Source organism: Macaca thibetana, chromosome 1 (genome assembly GCF_024542745.1).
Source record: "Macaca thibetana thibetana isolate TM-01 chromosome 1, ASM2454274v1, whole genome shotgun sequence".
Classification (NCBI taxonomy): Eukaryota; Metazoa; Chordata; class Mammalia; order Primates; family Cercopithecidae; genus Macaca; species Macaca thibetana.
In genome coordinates, this window is record NC_065578.1 from 127,920,781 (window position 1) to 127,945,390 (window position 24,610).

Sequence of the window (24,610 nt, forward strand, 5' to 3'; positions counted from 1 at the left end):
AGGTCCCTGATCCAGGAACTGATTTTGCACTTCAACAGAAAATTCACAAGGATCTAACTATAACTAAGACTATGTCTTACCTAGTAACTGCTGCCACTCACCAACGACGACTGCACCAGTGACCTTTTTCTTTTCTTACTTTGTTTTTGAGACAGGATCTCACTCTGTCGTTCAGGCTGGAGTGCACTGGTGCAATCTCAGCTCACTGCAGCCTCAACCTCCCAGGCTCAGGTGATCCTCCTGCCTCAGGCTCCCAAGTAGCTGGACCACAGGTGCATGTCACCATATCTGGCTAATCTTTTTTTTTCTTTTTAAATTTTTGCATACACAGGTTTTCATTATGTTGTCCAGGCTGGTCTCAAATTCCTGAGTTCAAGCAATCCAACAGCCTCAGCCTCAGCCTCAAACTCCCAAAGTGCTGGGATTATAGGCTTGAGCCACTGTGCCTGGCTGACCTTCTTCCAACCTTCCTCTTTTGCTCAATACAACTCCAGCCTTTCTCTTTGTTTTTCAGACACACTTAGGGATGACCCTGGTCTATGTGTGCTGAATTGCAATTCTTTTTTTTTTTTTTCCATAGAAAACAGGGACTTGATCCGTCACCCAGGCTGGAGTGCACTGGTGCAATCATAGCTCACTGCAGCCTTGATCTCCTGGGCTCAAGTGATCCTCCTGCCTCAGCCTCCTGAGTAGGCATGTACCACCACACCTGACAAATGTTGTTATTGTTTTATAGAGAGAGGTTCTCACTACATTGCCTAAGTTGGTCTCAAACTCCTGGCCTCAAGCAATCTTCTCTCCTCAGCTTCCAAAAGTGCTGGGATTATAGGCATGAGCCACCATGCCTGGCCTTCTTTTTTTTTTTTTTTTTTTTTTTGAGACAGAGTCTTGCTCTGTCACCCAGCCTGGAGTGCAATGGTCTGATCTTGGCTTACTGCAACCTCCTCCTGAGTTCAAGTGATCCTCCTGTCTCAGTCTCCCAAGTAACTGGGATTACAGGCATCCACCATCACTCCTGGCTAATTTTTTTCTATTTCTAGTAGAGACCATGATGGCCAGGCTGGTCTCGAACTTCTGACCTCAGGTGATCTGCCAGCCTTGGCCTCCCAAAGTGTTGGGATTACAGGTGTGAGCCACCACACCAAGCCTAATTATTGTATATTATTCCCAAATAAACCCTTTACTTGGAGATATATATTTATATTATCTGAATATATGTTTATTTAAGGCTTTAAAAAAGAGGCTCGGCGTGGTGGCTCATGCCTGTAATTCCAGCACTTTGGAAGGCCGAGGTGGGTAGATCACTTGAGGTTAGGAGTCCGAGACCAGCCTGGCCAACATGGTGAAACACTGTCTCTACTAAAAATATAAAAATTAGCTGGGAGTGGTGGTGCATGCCTGCAGTCTCAGATACTCAGGAGGCTGAGGTGCAAGAATTGCTTGAACCCGGGAGGAGGAGAATGCAGAGAGCCAAGATTGCACTACTGCACTCCAGCCTGGGCAACAGAGCGAGACTCCATCTCAAAAGAAAACAAAAACAAAAACAAAACACACATCTGTGTGCAGGTTTTTCTTTTCAATAGACATGTTTTCAGATTATTCGAGAAAATACCAAGGAGCAAGACTGCCACATCAAATGTTCAGAGTACACAATTGATATTTTAATACTGATGATTTTCCAGTAATCTTGCTACTACTACCAGTAGCTTTTTTTCCAAAATCTCTTTGGATTTTTTTTTTATATAAACAATCATGTCATCTATAAACAGAAACAGTTTCATTTCTTGCTTCCTGATCATTATGATGACTCTTACTCATCTTCTTGACTTAATACACTGCCTAGAACATCCATACAATATGCTGAGTCAAGAGTGGACAACTCTTCTTTCCAATCTTAGGAGGAAGCATTCAACATTTCACCATTAAGAATGATATCAGGCCGGGTGTGGTGGCTTACCAGTATCCAAAATAAAAAAAGCTGATCTCACTATAGGTCCTAGACTCATTAAGAGACTAATAAGGGGATGTTATAAATAATGTTATACCAATATCTTTAATAATTTAGATAAAATGGACAAGTTCCTTTAGAAATACAACGTATCAAAACCGAGTCAAGATGAACATCTGAATAGTCTATATCTTTTAAATAAATTGAGTACCTTACCATATTATTCACATAAAAAATTTCAGTTCTAAATGGCTTCCCTAGTGAAGCCTGGTATATATTTGAGAAAGAAGTAATACCAGTCTTCCAGAAAACAGAGGAGAAAACTAATTTTCCAACTAATTTAATGAGACTAGTCTACGCTTAATACAAAACCTGACAAAGACTTTAAGAGAAAAAAAAAAACAACTATAGAACAAAATTCATTCTAAAGACTTCTGCAGAAAGCTCTCAGAACTAAAAAGGAATTTTCTTATCTTATTAAAGACATCTGCAGTTAATTTTTACCCCCTTTTTCTTTTTCTTTCTTTCTTTTTTATTTTTGAGATGGAGTCTTGCTCTGTCACCCAGGCTGGAGTGCAGTGGCGTGATCTCGGCTCACTGCAAGCTCCACCTACCGGGTTCACACCATTCTCCTGCCTCAGCCTCTTGAGTAGCTGGGACTACAGGTGCCCATCACCACACCCGGCTAATTTTTTCTTTTGTACTTTTAGTAGAGATGGGGTTTCACCGTGTTAGCCAGGATGGTCTCAATCTCCTGACCTGCTGATCCGCCTGCCTCCATCTCCCAAAGTGCTGGGATTATAGGCATGAGCCACTGCACCTGGACACATTTTTTCTTTTTTTGAGATGGAGTCTTGCTCTGTTGCCCCGTCTGGAGTAGAGTGGCACAATCTCTGCTCACTGTAACCTCTGCCTCCTGGGCTCAAGTGATTATCCTGCCTCAGCCTCTTGAGTAGCTGGGAATACAAGTGCATGCCACCACACCCAGCTAATTTTTGTATTTTTGGCAGAGGCGGGGTTTTGCCATGTTGGCCAGGCTGATCTCGAACTCTTGACCTCAGGTGATCCACCTGCTTCCCAAAGTGCTGGCATTACAGGTGTGAACCATCACACCTGGCTGACAATTTATATTCATATACTTTCAAGTTCAACTGACACTTTTCCCATCTTCAATCTGTTATTAAATCTACATTTTGTGTTTTAACACAGTTATAACAATGACTTTAAAATCCTTGTCTGCTATTTTCAGCATCTGGATGACCTTGGAAATTGTCAGTGTTGACTGCCTTCTCTCTTAATATGAGTTATATTTTCATGTTTATTAACGTCCAGTAATTTTGGATTGAATTATGGACATTATAAGTAATACATCACAGAGATTCTCAATTGTGTTATTATCCTATGAAAAGAACTGGTTTCGGCCAGGTGCAGTGGCTCATGCCTGTAATTCCAGCACTTTGGGAGGCTGAGGTGGGCAAATTGCTTGAACTCAGGAGTTTGAGACTAGCCTGAGCAACATGGTGAAACCCCATCTTTATCAAAACTACAAAAAAATTAGCCAGGTGTGGTGGTGCATGCCTGTGGTCCCAGCTATTTGGGAGGCTGAAGTGGAAAAATCACTTGAGCCTAGGAGGCAGAGGCCGCAGTGGGCCAAGATTGCACTACTGCACTTGAGCCTCAGCAGCACAATGAGACCCCATCTCAAAAAAATAGAAAAAAAATAAAAAATAAGAAAGAAAAGAAAAGAAGTTTTTCTTTGCATTAGAGCAAGCAGTTACTGTGGGTGAACCAAAATCTGTAACACTGTCTTTCATGGGGTAGGCAGTAGCTGAAATCCCTACTTAGTATCTTTAGTCTTAACGACTTTACTGAATTCTGGCTATATATACATAGTTTAGGGGTCAGTTACCTAGATATGTGGCTTGAGTTTATATGCAAAATTTGCAGTTTCCCCTATTAGCATTTTATCCTTCACTTTCCTGCTGCCGTAGCTGTCCTGAAACATGGCCCTTAAATAATCAGTAAGATTCAAGGTTTCTAAGTGCTTACTTGTACTGCTAACTGGGACCTGGCCACAGACAAAGAGCTATACAAGTGGGAAATGCAACCAGTGTGCTTCTCCTCTTCTAATTATTGATTTTTCTTCAGTTTGTGTCTGCTTTTGATTGCTCTCCAGTGACTTAGGATTACTATGTTTTAAATTTGTCCAGTTGATGAATTTTTTCTTATTTATTTATTTTTTTGAGAGTCTTGCTCTGTTGCCCAGGCTGGAGTGGAGTGGCATGATCTCGGCTGTCTGCAACCTCTGCCTCCCAGGTTCAAGTGATTCTCGTGCCTCAGCCTCTTGAGGAGCCAGTACTACAGGCACGCACCATTACGTCCAGCTAATTTTTGTATTTTTAGTGAAGATGGGGTTTTACCATGTTGGCCAGGTTGGTCTTGAATTCCTGACCTCAGGTGATCCACCAGCCTTGGCCTCCCAAAGTGCTGGGATTACAGGTGGATAATTGTTATTCCCGGGAGGGTGAGCCTGATATAATCTACTCTTTCAGTAACAAAAGTAGAATTCCTAGTCTTTTTTTTTTTTTTTCTTTTCGAGATGGAGTCTCACTCTTGTCACCCATGCTGGAGTGCAATGGTGTGATCTTGAACTCCTGGATTCAAGTGATCCACCCACCTAGCCTCCCAAAGTGCTGGGATTACAAGTGTGAGCCACTGCGCCCAGCCTAGTTCTTATTTTCAAAGCCTATTTATCATAAGCAGATTTTAAATTTGCTGAGAGCCTGCTTCCACTGCTATGATCTCATTAGTAAATACAAAAGACTCTTTCAAAAGAGCTTTGGCACTAATTCTAGAGAATAAGGAACTTACTCTTACCTTCATTAAGTAAGCACACATAAAGTTTATGTAGCTGAGAATTAAACCTTGTAACTTCATGTTGTAGTTAAATCTGTCTACAGCCACCCAACACAGAATAATTCAAGCAAACTAATCTTTACTGAAGAACTTGTTTATGTCTGCTGATTAAAAAACTCTGCTGGTACTGAACTCTCTCAGGGAGAAAAGGGAATTAGCTAATCAGAATATAAACAAGAGCTCCACAGTCAAGAGGGTCAAGAGAATCATAGTTGAAAAAAACACTACAAGACATAGAATCAACATCAAGTATACAATTAAGGTGCTCCTGGTTTCATACTATGTGTTTAATGAACCCCTTTAAAGCAATTTTGTTTAAACAAACCGAATATGTGAAGAAAACCTGTCACCTACATTCAATATTTTATCCTAATTTCTTCTTTTCTTTTTTTTTTGAGACAGAGTGTCACTCTGTTGTCCGGGCTGGAGTGCAGTGGCGCGATCTCCGCTCACTGCAAGCTCCGCCTCCCGGGTTCACGCCATCCTCCTGCCTCAGTCTCCCGAGTAGCTGGGACTACAGGCACCCGCCACCATGGCCAGCTAATTTTTTGTGCTTTTTAGTAGAGACGGGGTTTCACTGTGTTAACCAGGATGGTCTCGATCTCTGACCTTGTGATCTGCCTGCCTAGGCCTCCCAAAATGTTGGGATTACAGGTGTGAGCCACCACGCCCAGCCTTCTCCTTTTCTTTCATTTGTATGGCAAATATTTGATAAATTTCTATTATGTACCAGGTACTGGGAAATCCAGGGAGAGTAAGAAGGACAATGATCCTGTACTACTGGAGCTTATAATCTAATGGAGGAGACAGATAAATAAATAAATATTGTAATTACAGATATAGAGAGTGATGTTACCTACAACAAAGAGAGGTGAAGCCTCTTTTGGTGAGACAATCAGGAAAATTATTTTAAAGAAAATGGTATTGAAGCTGATACCGACATTAAGATCATCCTTAAAAGAGTAGCAGAAACCAACCATGGGAAGACTCTGAAAAAGAGCTTCTCGGCCGGGCGCGGTGGCTCAAGCCTGTAATCCCAGCACTTTGGGAGGCCGAGACGGGCGGATCACGAGGTCAGGAGATCGAGACCATCCTGGCTAACACGGTGAAACCCCGTCTCTACTAAAAATACAAAAAACTAGCCGGGTGAGGTGGCGGGCGCCTGTAGTCCCAGCTACTCAGGAGGCTGAGGCAGGAGAATGGCGCAAACCCGGGAGGCGGAGCTTGCAGTGAGCTGAGATCCGGCCACTGCACTCTAGCCCAGGCTACAGAGCAAGACTCCGTCTCAAAAAAAAAAAAAAAAAAAAAAAAAGAAAAAAGAAAAAGAGCTTCTCAGGCAATGGGAATAACAAGCATAATGACCCTCCGGTGGGAAAAAGCTTGCTATGTTCTAGAAACTGAAAGAAGGCCAGTATGATACAATATAGTGAATAAGATTGAGATGGGAATGAATAAATGGAGAGAGATGGGGTAATCAGGAACCAGATCATTCAAGTCAAAAAATTTGCTTTTTAATCTGATGGTAAGCCATGCAAAGGTTTTAAGTATGATCTGGGTTAGGTTAAAAAATAATTTCTGTTTTTACTGAGTAGAGGCTGGGCCACATGGAAACACGACTGGAAATAGATCTGTTAGACGGCCATTGCAGCAGCCTGAAGAAAAGATACTACTGTCACAGACTTGAGAGATAGCAACGGGATTTGGAGAGAAGTCGGATGTATTTCAGGGATAGAAACACAACAGAACTTGGAGATGAACTGGATAAGGGACAGAAAAAAAATGGGAGGAACTTAGAATGACTTCTTGGTACCTTTTACTTATCTGATAAGCTCAATAATAGGGTCCTAGAAGGTACTACAATCCAAATGCTAAACAAAGCCTTGACATTTTTGCCAAGAATGAACAGTAGAATAAATATCACTCCATTTTCAAGCAGATAAATAGTAAAAACAGTGGGGCCTCTTTCTCTGATCATATGTGTGTATAAATCATCTGTTTTTGAACGTGGAAAGTATTTGACACTGAACGGCTAACTACTTGGTTTTTCCTAGATGACATACCTAGGGAAACAAAAGGTACAGACATAGTGTTATTTATTTAATTTTTTTTAGAGATAGGATTTCTCTCTGTCAACTCAGGCTAGAGTACAGTGGCAGGATCACGACTCACCATAGCCTTAACCTCCTAGGCTTGGGTGATCCTCTCACCTCAGCCTCAAGAGTGGCTGGGACTACAGACCTGTGCCACCACACCCAGCTAACTTTCTTATTTTTTGTAGAGACAGAGTGTCACCAAGTTGCCCAGGCCATCAACTCCTGGGCTCAAGCAATCCACCTGCCTTGGCTTCCCAAAGTGCTAGGATTATAGACATGAGCCACCATGCCCGGCCCAGTGTTATTTATTAAGGCTCCAGTGAACAAGATTTATGCCACTGTGAACCCCTGACTATCAAACAGTGTACAAAATTCTTCAGAGTAGGGCCGGGTGTGGTGGCTCAAGCCTGTAATCCCAGCACTTTGGGAGGCCAAGACGGGCGGATCACGAGGTCAGGAGATTGAGACCATCCTGGCTAACACGGTGAAACCCCATCTCTACTAAAAAATACAAAAAACTAGCCGGGCAAGGTGGTGGGCGCCTGTAGTCCCAGCTATTCGGGAGGCTGAGGCAGGAAAATGGCGTAAACCCAGGAGGCGGAGCTTGCAGTGAGCTGAGATCCGGCCACTGCACTCCAGCCTAGGCGACAGAGCGAGACTCTGTCTCAAAAAAAAAAAAAAAAAAAAAAAAAAATTCTTCAGAGTAAGTTTAAGTAAAATGGTAAAGAAGAGCTTGATCCCACTGGAGAAACAGAAATAATAACAAGATTAAAAAGACATTTCCCTCAAACCCAGGAAATACTGTTTCTTCTCAGCAATATATTGCGTGGACTTAGTACTTACCAACATGAATGGGCGCTGGGAATAATCCATATTCATGCTCTCCTGGAGTATACTCCAGCTTCTCTTTCTTTAATTGGATCAATCGACTCTTTGGGCTGTGATAACAAAAGAATGGGAAACAGTTAGAGGCAAAGAAATTTCTTCCTGTAGTCAAATACAGATAACAGATCATTCTACGAGGAGAGGGTACCAAGTACATTGAAAAATTTTTTTTAAAAATCTTTACTTCTGAAATTGTCTTTAAGAAAGAGGCTCTTGGCTGGGCATGGGGGTTCACGTCTGCAATCCCAACACTTTGGGAAGCTGAGGTGGGAGGACTGCCTGAGCCCAGGAATTTGAGACTGGCCTGGGTAACAAGTGAGACCCTGTCTCTATTTTTTAAAAAAAGAAAGAAAAGAAAGAGGCTCTTTTATTTTCTCCAACAGTTTTGGAGAAGGAACACAAATTTTAGATCTGATTACAATGACTGCCTTATATCTGGTTACTTTATATCAATACTGTGAAGTAGGTAAGCGGAAAGATGCTGTATAAGACTGAGCGACTTGCCTTGATTTTAGTAGTTGGGAAGGAGATTTAAGCTTCAAAACCTCAGTTTCTTGCTCAACATCTACTCACTATATTATTCTCTTGCTTTTATTCCACCATGTCTCTCTAGGCTTGTGTCTTCTACTCACATTATTGGTTTGTTTCCTAAAGTTTAAAATGAGATCTCAAGAGATTTCATAAATATATAAAGGGGAAAAAAAGAAGGAAAACAAAAAACAAAAATGAGAAAAAAGGGCCTTAGAAGAGCCTCATTTAATCATGACTATATTTTAGCTTAAAGCTCCACTTAATTCTTTTTTTTTTTTTCCCAGATGGAGTTTCGCTCTTGTCACCCAGGCTGGAGTGCAATGACATGATCTCAGCTCACTGCAACCTCCGTCTCTCAGGTTTAAGCAGTTCTCCTGCCTTAGCTTCCCAAGTAGCAGGGATTACAGGCATGTGTCACCACGCCTGGCTAATTTTTGTATTTTTAGTAGAGATGCGGTTTCACCCTGTTGGTCAGGCTGGTCTTGAATTCCTGACCTCAGGTGATCCATCCGCCTCAGCCTCCCAAAGTGCTGGGATTACAGGCGTGAGCCACTGGGCCCAGCCTGAAGTTCCAGTGAATAAGGCAAAGCTGATATATTTCTTTCCTCTAATAAAATTATAACACACTGACTTTTGCCGGGCTTGGTGGCTCACGCTTGTAATCCCAGCACTATGGGAGGCCGAGGCGGGTGGATTATGAAGTCAGGAGTTTGAGACCGGCCTGGCCAACACAGTAAAACCCCGTCTCTACTAAAAATACAAAAACGAGCTGGGCGTGGTGGCAGGAGCCTGTAATCCCAGCTACTTGGGAGACTAAGGCAGGAGAATTGCTTGAACCCGGGAGGCGGAGGTTGCAGTGAGATTGTGCCACTGTATTCCAGCCTAGGTGACAGAGCTAGACACTGTCTCAAAAAAAAAAAAAAAAAAAAAAAAAGCTGGGTGTGGTAGTGCATGCCTTTGGTCCCAGCTACTTGGGAGGCTGAAGTGAAAGGATCACTGGACCCCGGGGTGGGGCAGAGGCTACAGTAAGCCCAGATAGCACACTGCACTCCAGCCTGAGTGACAGGGCCAGACCCTGTCGGGGAAAAAAAAAAAAAAAGCAAGCATGGTAACAAAAGGCAATGCATGATCATGGATTATATCCTGAATCAACGTAAGAAAGATTGCCAGCCAGACACAGTGGCTCATGCCTGTAATCCCAGCAGTTTGGGAGGCCAAGGCGGGTGGATTACCTGAGGTCAAGAGTTCAAGACCAGCCTTGCCAACATGGAGAAATCCCATCTCTACTAAAAATACAAAAATTACCTGGGTGTGGTGGCGCACACTCGTAATCCCAGCCACTCAAGAGGCTGAGGCTGGAGAATTGCTTGAATCCCGGAGGCTGAGGTTGCAGTGAGCCGAGATTGCGCCATTGTACTATAGCCTAGGCAACAAGAGCGAAACTCCATCTCAGGAAAAAAAAAAAAAAAAAAAAAGAAAGACTGCCATCATAAAAGACATTATGAAGACAATCTTTATTTATTTATTTATTTCTTGAGACAGAGTCTCACTCTGTTGCCCAGGTTGGAGTGCAATGGCATGATCTTGGTTCACTGCAACTCTGCCTCCCAGGTTCAAATAATTCTTGTGCCTCAGCCTCCTGAGTAGCTGGGATTACAGATGCCAACTACTGGGATTACACCATGCCTGGCTAGTTTTTGTATTTTTAGTAGAGACAGGATTTTATCACGTTGGCCAGGCTGGTCTCGAACTCCTGACCTCAGGTGATCCGCCTGCCTCAGCTCCCAAAGTATTGGGATTACAGGCGTGAGCCACGGCACCTGGCCAGTTTATCTTGATAATTCATAAAAACAGGTAATAAACATGATGTGCTTTAGGAAAATAGTAAATGATTTTTAATTTACTCTCATAAATTTATTAAGATTAATATTTAAACAAGTATAAAATTATTTAGTACCAAATAACTAGAGGAAAAATAGGATCAAAATCATACTGACAGGGAAAGAAAAACTGTCTTGGATTTAAAACAAAGTTCCAGTAAAAACAATATATTTATAAAGACTGCTATGATCTGAGTCTATTAATATAAATCTAGGACTATAACATAGATGCACTTAAACACAGCGTAACTGACACAAATGTAGATATATGTAAAAGCACTTTATAAACAGCAAAGGAGAATACAAACATAACTTAATAGATGTAATAAACGTTGCTCATAGAAACTGTTCTGGATAGAAATATAAAGTCATTTGTCATTTGATAGTGATACATTCTGACAAATGCTGTGTGAACATCATAGAATACACTTACACAAACCTAGATGGTACAGCTTATAGGTCCTAGGCTACAAACCTGTTTAGCATGTAACTGTACTGAATACTGCAGGCAGTTGTAACACAATGGTAAGTATTTGTGTATCTAAACATTTCTAAACATAGGAAAGACAGAGTAAAAATATGGTGGTAAACGATAAAAAAGGGTACACTTTATAGTACAGAGTACTTACCATGAATGGACCTTGCAGGACTGGAAGTTGCTCTGGGTGAGTCAGTGAGTGTGTGGTGAATGAATGTGAAAGCCTAGGAAATTACTGTACATTGTACAAAAAAATGTACAAAAAAGCCAAAATGCTAGGAAAGCTATGACATCGCTAGGTGATAGGAATTTTTCTTTCTTTGCTTTTTTGAGACAGGGTCTCATTCGGTCTCCCAGGGTAGAGTGCAGTGGCAAGATCTCAGCTCACTGCAGCTGCAGCCTCAACCTCCCAGACTCAAGTGAACCTCTTGCCTCAGCCTCCTTGCCCTCTGAGTAGCTGGAACTACAGGTGCATGCTACCACGAAGGGATAGGATTTTTTTTTTTTTTGTAGACACAGTGTTTCACCAAGTTGCCCAGGCTGGTCTTCAACTCCTGGGCTCAAGCGACTTGCCTGCCTCAGCCTCCCAAAGTGCTAGGATTACAGGTGTGAGCCACTGTGCCTAGCCTATAAACTTTTCAGGACAAAATTTGGCACTTAATCCATTTTGAAATGTCTATCTTGGGTAAATATGAAATTGATGAACCAAAACAATTTCCTCATATTTGTTACCACATGAGAGGGCAGATGCATTTAAATCTCTTTAAGGAGATTTTAAGTCATAGATATTTTAGTAACTATACGTAGAAAATGCTGCTGGGTCCTACAAGGCATCCAAGTTGAACGAAGGGTGGCCCTAGCCATAAGAAGCTTACAATTTGGTGGAAAAACAAGTACGTATGCAGATACCTAGATTACCTATCAGAATGTGATAAAACTTTGAGGCTGGAAGCAGTGGCTCACGTATGTAATCCCAGCACTTTGGGAAGCTGAGGCAGGCAGATTACCTGAGGTCGGGAGTTAGAGACCAGACTGGCCAACATGGCTAAACCGTATCTCTACTAAAAATACAAAAATTAGCCAGGCGTGGAGGCACCTGTAATTCCAGCTACTTGGGAGGCTGAGGCATGAGAATTGCTTGAACACAGGAGACAGACGTTGCAGTGAGCCGAGATTGCACCACTGCACTCTAGCCTGGGTGATAAAGTGAGGTTGTCCCACCCCAACCCCCCGACCCAAAAAAAATGTGATAAAACTCATGACACTACTTACTAGGAGAAGATACTAAGTTCTACAAAAGGAGAAAGAAAAGTAATTGTAATTAGGAAAGAATTAAGAAAATTTATTTGAAAAGATAAATGGGATTTTGACAAGGAAAAGTGAAGTAGGGAAGGTAGTTCATACTACACAGAGCAGACATCTAGGATAAACCCCAGGAGGAAAGTATACGATGGAGGAAGTAAAGAAAATGATCAGATGTGGCTAAAGGAACAAGTATTTGAGGACTATGACTGGACAAATAACTAGAAAAATAGGTTATACAAGATGAGGGTGGGACTTAAATATTATGCAATGATTCTGCAGGAAGTAACAAGGTTTCAAAGGAATCTGGGCAGGGAATAATGACCCCAATGAGGACATATGCTGGGCATGGTGGCTCACACCTGTAATCCCAACACTTTGGGAGGCTGAGGCAGGCAAATCACGAGGTCAGGAGATCGAGACCATCCTGGTTAACATGGTGAAACTCCGTTTCTACTAAAAATACAAAAAATTAGCCGGGCGTGGTGGCATGCACCTCTAGTCCCAATTATTTGGGAGGCTGAGGCAGGAGAATCACTTGAATCTGGGAGGCAGAGGTTGTAGTGAGCTGAGATCGCACCACTGCAATCCAGCCTGGGCGATAGAGTGAGACTCTGTCTCAAAAAAAAAACAAAAAACAAAAAAAAGAGGACATACTACTTCTAAAGAGGAAGAGTCTTACAGGAGTAATTCGTCTAAGGTCACAATATAGTGACTGTGGAGTAAGGCATTAAATAGTATTTTGAATGCTTACTTCATGTATGGAAAGCATTTTACCACTGATAACTGAGTACCAGGCACTATTTATCATTGCCATTTTAAAGCTGAGGACACTGAGGATCAAGGGTTGTTGCCCAAATCAATAACTTGCCCAAATTCATATAACTAGTAACTGATGAAGCTAGGATTTGATAAATTCTATAGCCACAAATGACAATTCTATTCTACATTCCACTGGCAGTTAAACTTTTTTGAAAATACTATTTTCATACCTTTCTAAAGATGTTAACATTTCTCTCAAAACAATCTATCAACCAATGTACAGTCTACTTTCTGGAACAGATTTATTTTGCTAATTTTACTTAGATAAACATAAATTTACATATTTCAGCATAACCAACTATTTACATGGAGAGACAGTCCAGACCCATACAAAAGATAAATTAAGATCATACCAGCGTTTGTTGGGTGTGTTGGCTCACGCCTGTAATCCCAGCACTTTGGGAGGCTGAGTCAGGCAGATCACTTGAGGCAAGGAGTTCGAGACCAGCCTTGGCCAAGAAGGTGAAACCCCGTCTTTACTAAAAATACAAAACTTAGCAGGGCGTAGTGGTGTATGCCTCTAATCCTAGCTGCCCATGAGGCTGAGGCATGAGAATCGTTTGAACCGGGGAGGAGGAAGTTGCAGTGAGCTGAGATCGTGCCACTGCACGCCAGCCTGGGTGACAGAGTGAGACTGTCTCAAAAAAAAAAAAAGTTGTTAAAAAAGATTATCACGAGGTCAGGAGATCGAGACCATCCTGGCTAACACGGTGAAACCCCGTCTCTACTAAAAAATACAAAAAAAAACTAGCCGGGCGAGGTGGCAGGCGCCTGTAGTCCCAGCTACTCGGGAGGCTGAGGCAGGAGAATGGTGGGAACCCGGAAGGCGGAGCTGCAGTGAGCTGAGATCCGGCCACTGCACTCCAGCTTGGGCGACAGAGCGAGACTCCGTCTCAAAAAAAAAAAAAAAAAAAGATTACCAGTGGCCGGGTGTGGTGGCTCATGCCTGTAATCCTAGCACTTTGGGAGGCTGAGGCGGGCGGATGACTTGAGGTCAGGAGTTCAAAACCAGCCCGGCCAACATGGTGAAACCATGTCTCTATTCAAAATACGAAAATTCAGAGTCTCAAAGAAGCAGACTCTCTCTGTTGAAGACTTGAAGAAACAAGCCACCAACCATGAATTACACAACTGCAAAGAAATGAGTTTTACCTACATCCATGTGAGTCTGGAAAACAGCACCAGCCTCAGATGGTACCTTGATTCTAGTCTTACGAAACACAGAACAGAGGACCTGACTAAGCCAGAACTAAACTACAATTCTAGGGAATCTGTGAGATAATAAATGGATGATATTTAAGCTGCTAAATTTGTGATAATTTCTTCAACAGCAATATAAAATTAATACACGTGTGCATGTACATTTTTTTCATTCCATGATACTGAAAGGGGCTAGAAGCATGGCATCATAGCAATAACAAATACCCTAGCAGCAAAAAGCACATGAAAAATTCAGATTTTGACTTCTAAATAATACTCCTCACTAAAAGGAACCAAAGCTCCTTGAGGGAAATAGTTGATTCCAGATGCAGGCCAAAGAAAGAACAAGTAAAGTCTGATAAACAACAGCAGAAAAGTAAACCAAAACAAAAAACTAGATCCTCACTACGCAAACAGCAGAAAGCAGGGAAGTGCTCAAAGATGAGTAATCTGAAGACACGTATAAAGGAAACAGGGGCCAGTTTAAAGGGGCACCTGTGGTAAAACCAGAGAATTTTGAGTAGTTTCCTATAAAATGCTAATAGATTATAATATATTCAATTTTATGCCAAGCATGATAGCTTATGCCTCCTAGCACTTTGGGAGGCTGAGGCAGAAGGAGTTGGAGTCAAGCCTGGGCAACATAGGGAGACCCTGTCTCTGGAGAAAAACAAACAAACAAACAAAACCATTCAAACAAACAAAAAATTCATGTGTCTATACGGTATTCAAACAAAACAAAACAAAACAAGAGAGTTTATGCAGAAAAAAAAAGAGAAGCTCATCTTCACTAGAAAATGTCAGCTAAAAAATCAAGAAATAATGGAATTATAAAATTTTCTGTTTTTTCTCTTTCTTCTTTTTTTTTTTTTGGGACGGTGTCTTGCTCTGTTGCCCAGGCTGGAGTTTAGTGGCGCAATCTCAGCTCACTACAACCTCTGCTTCCTGGGTTCAAGTGATTCTCCTGCCTCAGCCTCCCAAATAGCTGGGACTACAGGTGCATGCCACCAGGCCTGGCTAATTTTTACATTTTTGGTAGAGACGGGGTTTCACCACGTCGGCCAGGGTGGTCTTGAACTCCTGACCTCAGTCGATCTGCCTCTCAAAGTTCTGGGATTACAAGGGTGAGCAACTACACCCGGCAAAAATTGTCATTTTTCAACCATCAATGTAATTACTAACTTAGAAAAAAAAATTAATGGATGATTAAATGTTAGATTAAAAAAACTGATAGAGAACAAGCCATAGCCTTAAATATCAACCCATGGTTTATGTACCAATTACAATGGAAAAAAATGTATCTTTACAATGAAAAGATTTGGTGGATACCACCTTAACTAAATAATCAAACACGGCACCATCAACTCTGGGACAATAAGTGGGATGCAAAAAGAAGTATAAAGTATCACATATATAATATTCCTGCTATGATTTTTAAATTTTAGTTTTATTTATTTTTATTTTTGTAGAGACTGGAACTCACTATGTTGCCCAGGCTGCTCTTGAACCCCAGGCCTCAAGTGTCCTCCAGCCTCAGCCTCCCAAAATGTTGAGATTACAGGCATAAGCCATCTCTCCCAGACCTCTGCCAAGACTTTTTAAACCTAAATCTAATCACGAAGATAGGATCAAAGAAATCTAAAATGAAGGGCATTCTAAAAGACAACAAAAGCCTGAGGTTTTTTTTTTTTTTTTTTTAAGACGGAGTCTCTGTCGCCCAGGCTGGAATGCAGTGGCGCTATCTCGGCTCACTGCAAGCTCCACCTACCGGGTTCATGCCATTCTCCTGCCTCAGCCTCCCGAGTAGCTGGGACTATAGTCGCCTGCCATCACACCCGGCTTATTTTTTGTATTTTTAGTAGAGACGGAGTTTCATCATGTTAGCCAGCATGGTCTCGATCTCCTCAACTCATGATCTGCCCACCTTGGCCTCCCATAGTGCTGGGATTACAGGCATGACCCACCACGCCTGGCCAAGCCTGAGCTCTTAAAAACTGGTCGATCTTGGCCAGGCATGGTGGCTCAGACCTGTAATCCCAGCACTTTGGGAAGCTGGGGCGGGCGGATCACTTGAGGTCAGGAGTTTGAGACCAGCCTGGTCAATATGGTGAAACCCTGTCTCTACTAAAAATACAAAAATTAGCCAAGCATGGTGGTGGGCACCTGTAATCTCAGCTACTTGGGATGCTGAGACAGGAGAATTGCTTGAACTCCATCATAAAACAACAACAAAAAAATTTTATATTATTTTCTCTTTCTTTTTTTGAGACAGGGTTTCAAAAAAACGCTATGTCACTTAGGCTGGAATGCAGTGGCACGAACACAATTCACTGCAGCCTCGGACCCCTGGGCTCAAGTGATCTGCTCATTTCAGTCTCACAAGTAGCTGGGACTACAGGTGTGCACCACCACTCCTGGTGTATTTTTATTTTATTTATTTATTTATTTATGAGGCAGAGATTTGCTCTGTCACCCAGGCTGGACTGCAACGGCGCAATCTCGGCTTACTGCAACCTCTGCCTCCGGGGTTCAAAGGATTCTTCTGCCTCAGCCTCCCAAGTAGCTGGGATTACAGGCACCTGCCACCATGCCCAGCTAATTTTTGTATTTTTAGCAGAGACAGGGTTTCGTTATGTTGGTCTGACTGGTCTTGAACTCCTGACCTCAAGCAGTCCACCTGCCTTGGCCTCCCAAAGTGTTAGGATTATAGGCGTGAGCCACTGCGCCTGGCTTGAATTCTTAAATTTTTAGTAGAGACAAGGTCTCACTATGTTGCCCAGGTTGGTCTTGAACTCCTGGGCTCAAGCAATCCTCCAGCTCCAGCCTCCCAAAGTGCTGGGATTACAGGCATGAGCAATTGCATCTGGCCCACTTCATTTTTATTCTATTGTATGATATTACAATAGTAGATACACGTCAGTATACATTTGTCAAAACCCATAGAATGTATACCACCAAGAGTGAACCCTAAAGTAACTACAGACTTTGGGTAATAATGGTATGTCAATGTAGGTACATGGATCATAACACATGTATCACAACGGCGTGGTGCAATAGTGGGCAGGTTGTGTGTATGAAGAACAGGGTGTATATGAAAACTCTGTACTTTCCACTCAATTTTGCTGTGAAACTGAAACTGCTCTAAACATAAGTTTATTACTAAAACTACTAACGACAAAGTAGCCAGCCCACAATAATATCCTGGCTTGACATCTTTCAAGAATGCATACATATACTAAACTGACCAATGTTCTTAAAAATGCTTAAAGAATAAACCGTTTTCTTCCTACTTATTTCTGTGAGAGGAAGAGCTAGTTCTAACATAAATAAAGTGATATTTCAGTCCATTTTCAGATCAAATATTTTGTATGACCAGAGACACTTATAAATCACTGATATAAGAAATCAAATTACATCAAAAGATCATCATCTTCCATTTTTAAATCTTTAATCAAGAAAAAGCACAAAAGTAAAGAACAGAAGTGTGGTGTTATGACATATATAAATATAAATATATATATATATTGGTTTTCATCCATGGTTCCTGGCTCTTAACTCCCAAAGTCCCTGTTATAATGTTGGGACACTTTAAGTCTCGGGAGCGGGCCTCAGGAGATAGAATCTCTCTCTGACCTTCTCCTGTCTTCCTTTCACCTACCTAAGGCAGGACTCTAATCTGATTGTGGGCTAAGAAAACCCTCATTCCAGAGAGGGTCCTGCCCCATACCCTAGACAAAGGAATGTGACACAGAGAGATCAAGAAGTCTAGACAGGACATGCTGGGTTTACATCCTGTACATTTTGTCCAATCACATTTCTACATGGCTGTCAACGACGCCTATGAAGCCTCCATAAAAAATCAAAAAGAGGCCAGACACAGTGGCTCACGCCTGTAATCCCAACACTTTGGGAGGCCGAGAAGGCTGGATCACCTGAGGTCAGGAGTTTGAGACCAGCCTGGCCAAATCCCATCTTTACTAAAAATATAACGATTAGGCAGGGTGTGGTGGCTCACACCTGAAATCCTAGCACTTTGGGAGGCCGAGGTGGGTGGACTGCCTGAGTTCAGGAGTTCGTGACTAGACTGGCTAATATGGTTGTAGAGAAAAGAAAGAAAGATCAGACTGTTACTGTGTCTAGTAGAAAGGGAAGACATAAGAAATTCCATTTTGACCTGTACCTTGAAAAATTGCTTTGCTGAGATGCTGTTAATTTGTAACTTTGCCCCAGCCACTTTGCTCCAACCTTGTGCTTACAGAAACATGTGTTGTATGGAATCAAGGTTTAAGGGCTCTAGGGCCGTGCCTTGTTAACAAAAGGTTTACAAGCATTATGCTTGGTAAAATCATCGCCATTCTCTAGTCTCAATAAACCAGGGGCACAATGCACCGCAAAAAGCCGCAGGGACCTCTGCCTTGGAAAGCCGGGTATTGTCCAAGGTTTCTCCCCATGTGATAGTCTGAAATATGGCCTCGTGGGATGAGAAAGACCTGACCATCCCCCAGCCCGACACCCGTAAAGCGTCTGTGCTGAGGTGGATTGGTAAAAGAGGAAAGCCTCTTGCAGTTGAGATAGAGGAAGGCCACTGTCTCCTGCCTGCCCCGGGAACTGAATGTCTTGGTATAAAACCTGATTGCACATTTGTTCAATTCTGAAATAGGAGAAAAACTGCCCTATGGCGGGAGGCAAGACATGTTGGCAGCAATGCTGCCTTGTTATTCATTACTCCACTGAGATGTTTGGGCAGAGAGAGACATAAATCTGGCCTACGTGCACATCCAGGCATAGTACCTCCCCTTGAACTTAATTATGACATAGATTCTTTTGCTCACATGTTTTCTTGCTGACCTTCTCCCTATTATCACCCTGCTCTCCTACCACATTCCTCTTGCTGAGATAATGAATATAATAATCAATAAAAACTGAAGGCACTCACAGACCAGTGCCGGTGCAGGTCCTTGGTATGCTGAGTGCCAGTCTCCTGGGCCCACTGTTGTTACTACATACTTTGTCTCTGTGTTTTATTTCTCTTCTCAGTCTCTCACCCCACCTGACAAGATATACCTACAGGTGTGGAGGGGCAGGCCACCCCTTCACACGGTGAAACCCTGTCTCTACTAAAATACAAAAAATTAGCCAGGCAAGGCGGCGTGTGCCTATAGTCCCTGCTATTCAGGAGGCTGAGGCAGGAGAATTGCTTGAACCTGGGAGGCAGAGGTTGCAGTGACCCGAGATGGTGCCACTGCACTCCAGCCTGGGCGACAGAGCACGACTCCGTCTTAAAAAAAAAAAAAATTAGCTGGGCATGCTGACAGGTGCCTGTAATCCCAGTTACTCCGGAGGCTGAGGCAGGAGAATCACTTGAACCTGGGAGGCAGAGGCTGCAGTGAGCCAAGATCGTACCATTGCACTCCAGCCTGGTTAACAAGAGCGAAACTCCATCTCAAAAAACCAAACAAACAAAAACACAAAAAACAAAATTCAAAAAGAAAGGTTCAGAGAGTTTCTGGATAGCTGAATATGTGGAGGTTCCTGGAGGGGGTGTGCCTAAGGAGGGAATGAAAGCTCCATGCTCCTTCCCCAATGTATGTCTTCATCTATATCTTCTGCAATATCTTTTATAACAAACCAGTAAATGGAAGTACATGCTTCCTTGAGTTCTGTGAGCCATTCCAGCAAATTAGTCAAACCCAACTTGAACCTGGTTGGTCAGAAGTTCTGGAGAGCCAGAGTTGTGACTGGTCTAAGGGAGGGTGGCAGTCTTGGGAACTGAGCACCCAACCTATAGGATCTGACACTATATTCAGGAAAACAGTGCAGAATTGAATTGAAGGACACCCAGCTGGTGCCTATTGCTTGGCGTATGGGAAAACCCTCATACCTTTGGTTACAGAAGTCTTCTGTGTTTTGTTTTCTTTTTTTAATTTTATTTAAAAAAATGTTTTTTTAAAACCAGCAGTTTGCTCTTACAGACTTCTTTGTTGATGGTTATTGTGATGTGACAGCAGAGGAAAAACACAGTCTGAGAGGTTTTCCCTAAGCAAGAAATAAAACTTGAGTTTTATTTAGCAGAAAAGTTGATAATTATATTTCTGCTCTATTTAGCAGACTCTGTTCCAAAATTATGACTGAATTAGATGTGTCCCAAAGTGTATTTCCACTTTCTCATTTCTGCTGACAGAATGTTGATTTTTTTTTTTTTTTTCCTTAACAGCTATTATCACCTAGAGTAATGACCATTATTTCCAAAACCTGTCTTATGGCTAAAGTGTGGCTATGCAATTTAAATTGTAGCCTAAAAATTTATATAAATGTGAGTTTGAAGTTTTCTTACAAAGAAGGAGCATGGGCTGGGCATGGTGGCTCACGCCTGTAATCCCAGCACTCTGGGAGGCCAAGGAGGGCGGATCACCTAAGGTCAGGAATTCAAGACCAGTCTGGCCAACATGGTGAAACTCTGTCTCTACTAAAAATACAAAAAATTAGCTGGGCTTGGTGGCGGGCACCTGTAATCCCAGCTACTCAGGAGGTTGAGGCAGGAGAATCGCGTGAACCCGGAAGGCAGAGGTTGCAGTGAGCCGAGATCCCACCATTGCACTCCAGCCTGGGCAACAAAAGTGAAACTCCATCTCAAAAAACAAACAAACAAACCAGAAAACAAAAAACAAAGAAGGAGCATGCTTTTTCTCCTCCTTTTCTGTCTGTAACAAACATAGCATGGCTGGACTCTAGTAGCTATCATGGAACATGAAGCAATCTTAGGAATGCATAATTAGTACTGAGATAGAAGGAAAAAAAAGGAGCCTCGGTCCCTGAAGACATTGTGAAGGTACTTCACAACTTCTCTTAAATTAAAAAAATAGTGCCTATCTTTTTAAAGTCTTGGTTATTTGAGATGATTTATTATTATAATTAGCTAAACTTAAGCTTCATTAGTAAAATGTTTTCATGACCTAAGAAGCACGTACAGAGTATAAAAATTTTGTGATACCTACCTCAGTGACAAATCAATAAAAATCTTTTAAATGCAAAATAAAGTGGCATGGTTTACATGTCAATTACTTTACCACCACCAAATGAGATGTATCTCTAAAATCTAAGGTTTCCTCTTTCAATCTTATTCGTCTTTTTGTCTAAATTCAGATATTCATGACTTTTTGATAGAAACTGAGAGAGATTTTGCCACTAGTCATTCATTCCATTTATTTTCCACCCTGCTACTGGAGTTATCTTAAATAAACCTACGCCTTTCACATCCATCCCCCCAAACTCATTTTTGATTTCCTATAGCAAAATAGCATAAATTTTTTTTTTTTTTTTTTGAAATGGAGTTTCGCTCTTGTTGCCCAGGCTGGAGTGCAATGGTGTGATCTCGGCTCACCACAACCTCTGCCTCCCGGGTTCAAGCGATTCTCCTGCCTCGGCCTCCCAAGTAGCTGGGATTACAGGCATGTGCCACCACACCTGGCTAATTTTGTATTTTTAGTAGAAATGGGGTTTCTCCATGTTGGTCAGGCTGGTCTCAAACTCCCAACCTCAGGTGATCCACCCACCTCGGCCTCCCAAAGTGCTGGAATTACAGGCATGAGCCACTGCTCCCATCCAAAACAAAATATCTTAAAGTTAACCAAACATCTCAAAGTCCATGGTTATATGTCCCTTATCATATAATGCTTATTTACCATAGGGCCACTACATTTCAGAACCCTAAACTTTCCAAGTTGTTTTGATACATGAAAACTCTGTATCCTAGGATGTGCCTTTTTACACACTGTTCTGACTAGAATATCCTTCTCCATCTGGTAAACTACTACCAAACCTCTAAATCCTAACTCAACCAGAAAATATTTCTTTTTTTTTTTTTTTGAGACGGAGTCTCGCTCTGTAGCCCCGGCTGGAGTGCAGTGGCCGGATCTCAGCTCACTGCAAGCTCCGCCTCCCAGGTTTACACCATTCTCCTGCCTCAGCCTCCCGAGTAGCTGGGACTACAGGCGCCCGCCACCTCGCCCGGCTAGTTTTTTGTATTTTTTAGTAGAGACGGGGTTTCACGGTGTTTGCCAGGATGGTCTCGATCTCCTGACCTCGTGATCCGCCCGTCTCGGCCTCCCAAAGTGCTGGGATTACAGGCTTGAGCCACCGCGCCCGGCCTCAGAAAATATTTCTTAATTGATGATAATTTGCTATCCCTTTGATGCTTTAAAAATTCTCAGAGTGCTTATTAAGTTGTAATCTGCCAAGATAATACGAAGTTCTTAAAAGCAAGGCAAATATTTTATTCACCTGACAAAATTCATGGAACACAGCGTCCAATCAATAAAAAATAAAGTCACCAATATAAAAAATGAAGTCACCAATATCATTTTAGTTAGAGCCATTTTTTGCTTAAGTTAATAAGAAAAGCATCCTTGGGGCTGTGCGCTGTGGCTCATGCCTGTAATCCCAGCACTTTGGGAGGCTGAGGCAGGTGGATCACGAGGTCAGGAGACCTAGACCATCCTGGCTAACATGGTGAAACCCCGTCTGTATTATAAATACAAAAAATTAGCTGGGCGTGGTGGCAGGGCCTGTAGTCCCAGCTACTCAGGAGGCTGAGGCAGGAGAATGGTGTGAACCCTGGAGGCAGAGTTGGCAGTGAGCTGAGATCGCGCCACTGCACTCCAGCCTGGGTGACAGAGCGAGACTCCATCTCAAAAAAAAAAAGAAACGCGTCATTAGAATCTCAATCTAGTAAGGCAGAGAGAAGATAATGATCAGAAAGACAATTAGTCTCATACAACATAAGACAGTACAGTGAACACTGATATTTGTGTATATTACTTTTGTATGGATTTTCCCCCCACATCAGAAAGGGTAATGTATTGACCTTAACACAAAGTTTGAGGGAGGCGTACCTCACACGAGCACAAAAACACAATCATCATGCTTATTAAATACAAAAGAATCTATATTGTTTTTTGATAGTCAAAGTATTTTTTTCAAACGTGGAAGAAAAAGGGATGTTAGCTAATAGGTACTACTACTTACTCTGTAGTTTTGTAAACGTCAGAATACAGCCCTGCTTTCTGATACTTCTTCTTTGGGGGACGTGGGGGCTTCTTTTCCCTTGGGATGAGAGAAAGCACAGGCTGCAAGGTACTTTCAGGTTCAGGAGGTTTAGCTGGGGTTTCAGGAGGACTGGGAATCTCAACTGGTGCTTCATTAAAGCTAGAAAGAGAAGTTTAAAGATAATTTTATAGTGAAAAAAATGTTTTCCTACAAATAATTGTCTGCTTAAAAAAAATCACAGCAATTAAAAAAAGAGATACAGGGACTTCCTTATCTGGCCATGTTTAAGTAACTGGTACGAGACTTCACCTGACAAGAAGTAATAGAAATATGGTAATCTACTAGATACTTAGAGAAAACTTTATTTTATTTTAGTTTTTGAGTCGCAGTCTTGCTCTGTCACCCAGGCTAGGGTGCAGGGGCACAATCTTGGCTCATTGCCTCCTGAGTTCAAGTGATTTCTTCTGCCTCAGCCTCCCGAGTAGCTGGGATTACAGGGGCACGCCACCACGCCTAGCTAAGTTTTGTATTTTTAGCAGAGACAGGGTTTCACCATGTTGGCCAGGCTGGTCTTTTAACTACTGACCTCAAGTGATACGCCCGCCTCGGCCTCCCAAGTGCTGGGATTATAGGTGTGAGCCACTGTGCCTTGCATGAGAAAAATTAAAAGACGATTATTATCAGATACTGGACAACAGTGAGTGCAGCACTGTGATCCCTGAGAAATCTGAAAAAAATGCGGTGAGTTACACAACCACCTTGCCTTTCTTTTCTGTTTTTCTTTTTGTTTTTTGAGATGGAGTCTCACTCTGTTGCCCAGGTTTGAGTGCAGTGGCACAATCTCGTCTCACTGCAACTTCTGCCTCCTGGGTTCCAGAGATTCTCCTGCCTCAACCTCCTAAGTAGCTGGGATTACAGGCACCTGTCACCACATCTGGATGATTTTTGTATTTTTAGTAGAGACAGGGTTTCATCATGTTGGACAGGCTGGTCTCAAACTCCTAACATCAGGTAATCCGCCCACCCAAAGTGCTGGGATTACAGGCATGAGCCACTGCGCCCAGCCCCACCTTGCCTTTCTTTTCTTTTCCTTCCTTTTCCCTTTCCCTTTTTTCTCTCTCTCTCTCTGTCTTTCTTTTTGTGAGATGGAGTCTTGCTCTGTTTCCCAGGCTGGAGTGCAGTGGTGTGATCTTGGTTCACTGCAACCTCTGCCGCTGGGCTCAAGTGATTCTCCTACCTCAGCTTCCTGAGTAGCTGGGATTACAAGCACGTGCCACCACACCCAGCTTATTGTTCTTTTTGTATTGTTAGTAGAGATGGGGTTTCACCATGCTGCCCAGGATGGTCTTGAACTCCTGATCTCAGGTGATCTGCCCACCTCAGCTTCCCAAAGTGTTGGAATTACAGGCGTGAGCTATCACACCCAGCCCACGCCTTGCCTTTCTAAGAATGACTGCGGTACAGAAGTAGAAACCAAGCAGAGAATGGCCAAACTGATATATCCCTTGAA

General features: G+C 42.4%; 1 protein-coding gene and 1 non-coding gene across 10 annotated transcripts in view; both read right to left on the reverse strand.

Moving 5' to 3' along the window:
* Positions 1-24,610, reverse strand: part of ASH1L (ASH1 like histone lysine methyltransferase) — a 366,415-nt gene that overhangs the window by 56,689 nt on the left and 285,116 nt on the right. For 8 of the 9 annotated variants that reach the window (XM_050752217.1, XM_050752157.1, XM_050752176.1 and 5 more), the window contains 2 exons: positions 23,080-23,259; positions 7,801-7,895 (listed from right to left, as the gene is read on the reverse strand). In XM_050752217.1, the coding sequence (XP_050608174.1) occupies positions 7,801-7,895; positions 23,080-23,259 (275 nt within the window). The remainder of the gene's footprint in view (positions 1-7,800; positions 7,896-23,079; positions 23,260-24,610) is intronic. The other variant, XM_050752185.1, reaches the window with a different exon arrangement.
* LOC126945686 (small nucleolar RNA U13) lies at positions 22,895-22,997 on the reverse strand. Its single transcript, XR_007722521.1, has one exon. It is a non-coding gene; the product is annotated as a small nucleolar RNA U13 (small nucleolar RNA).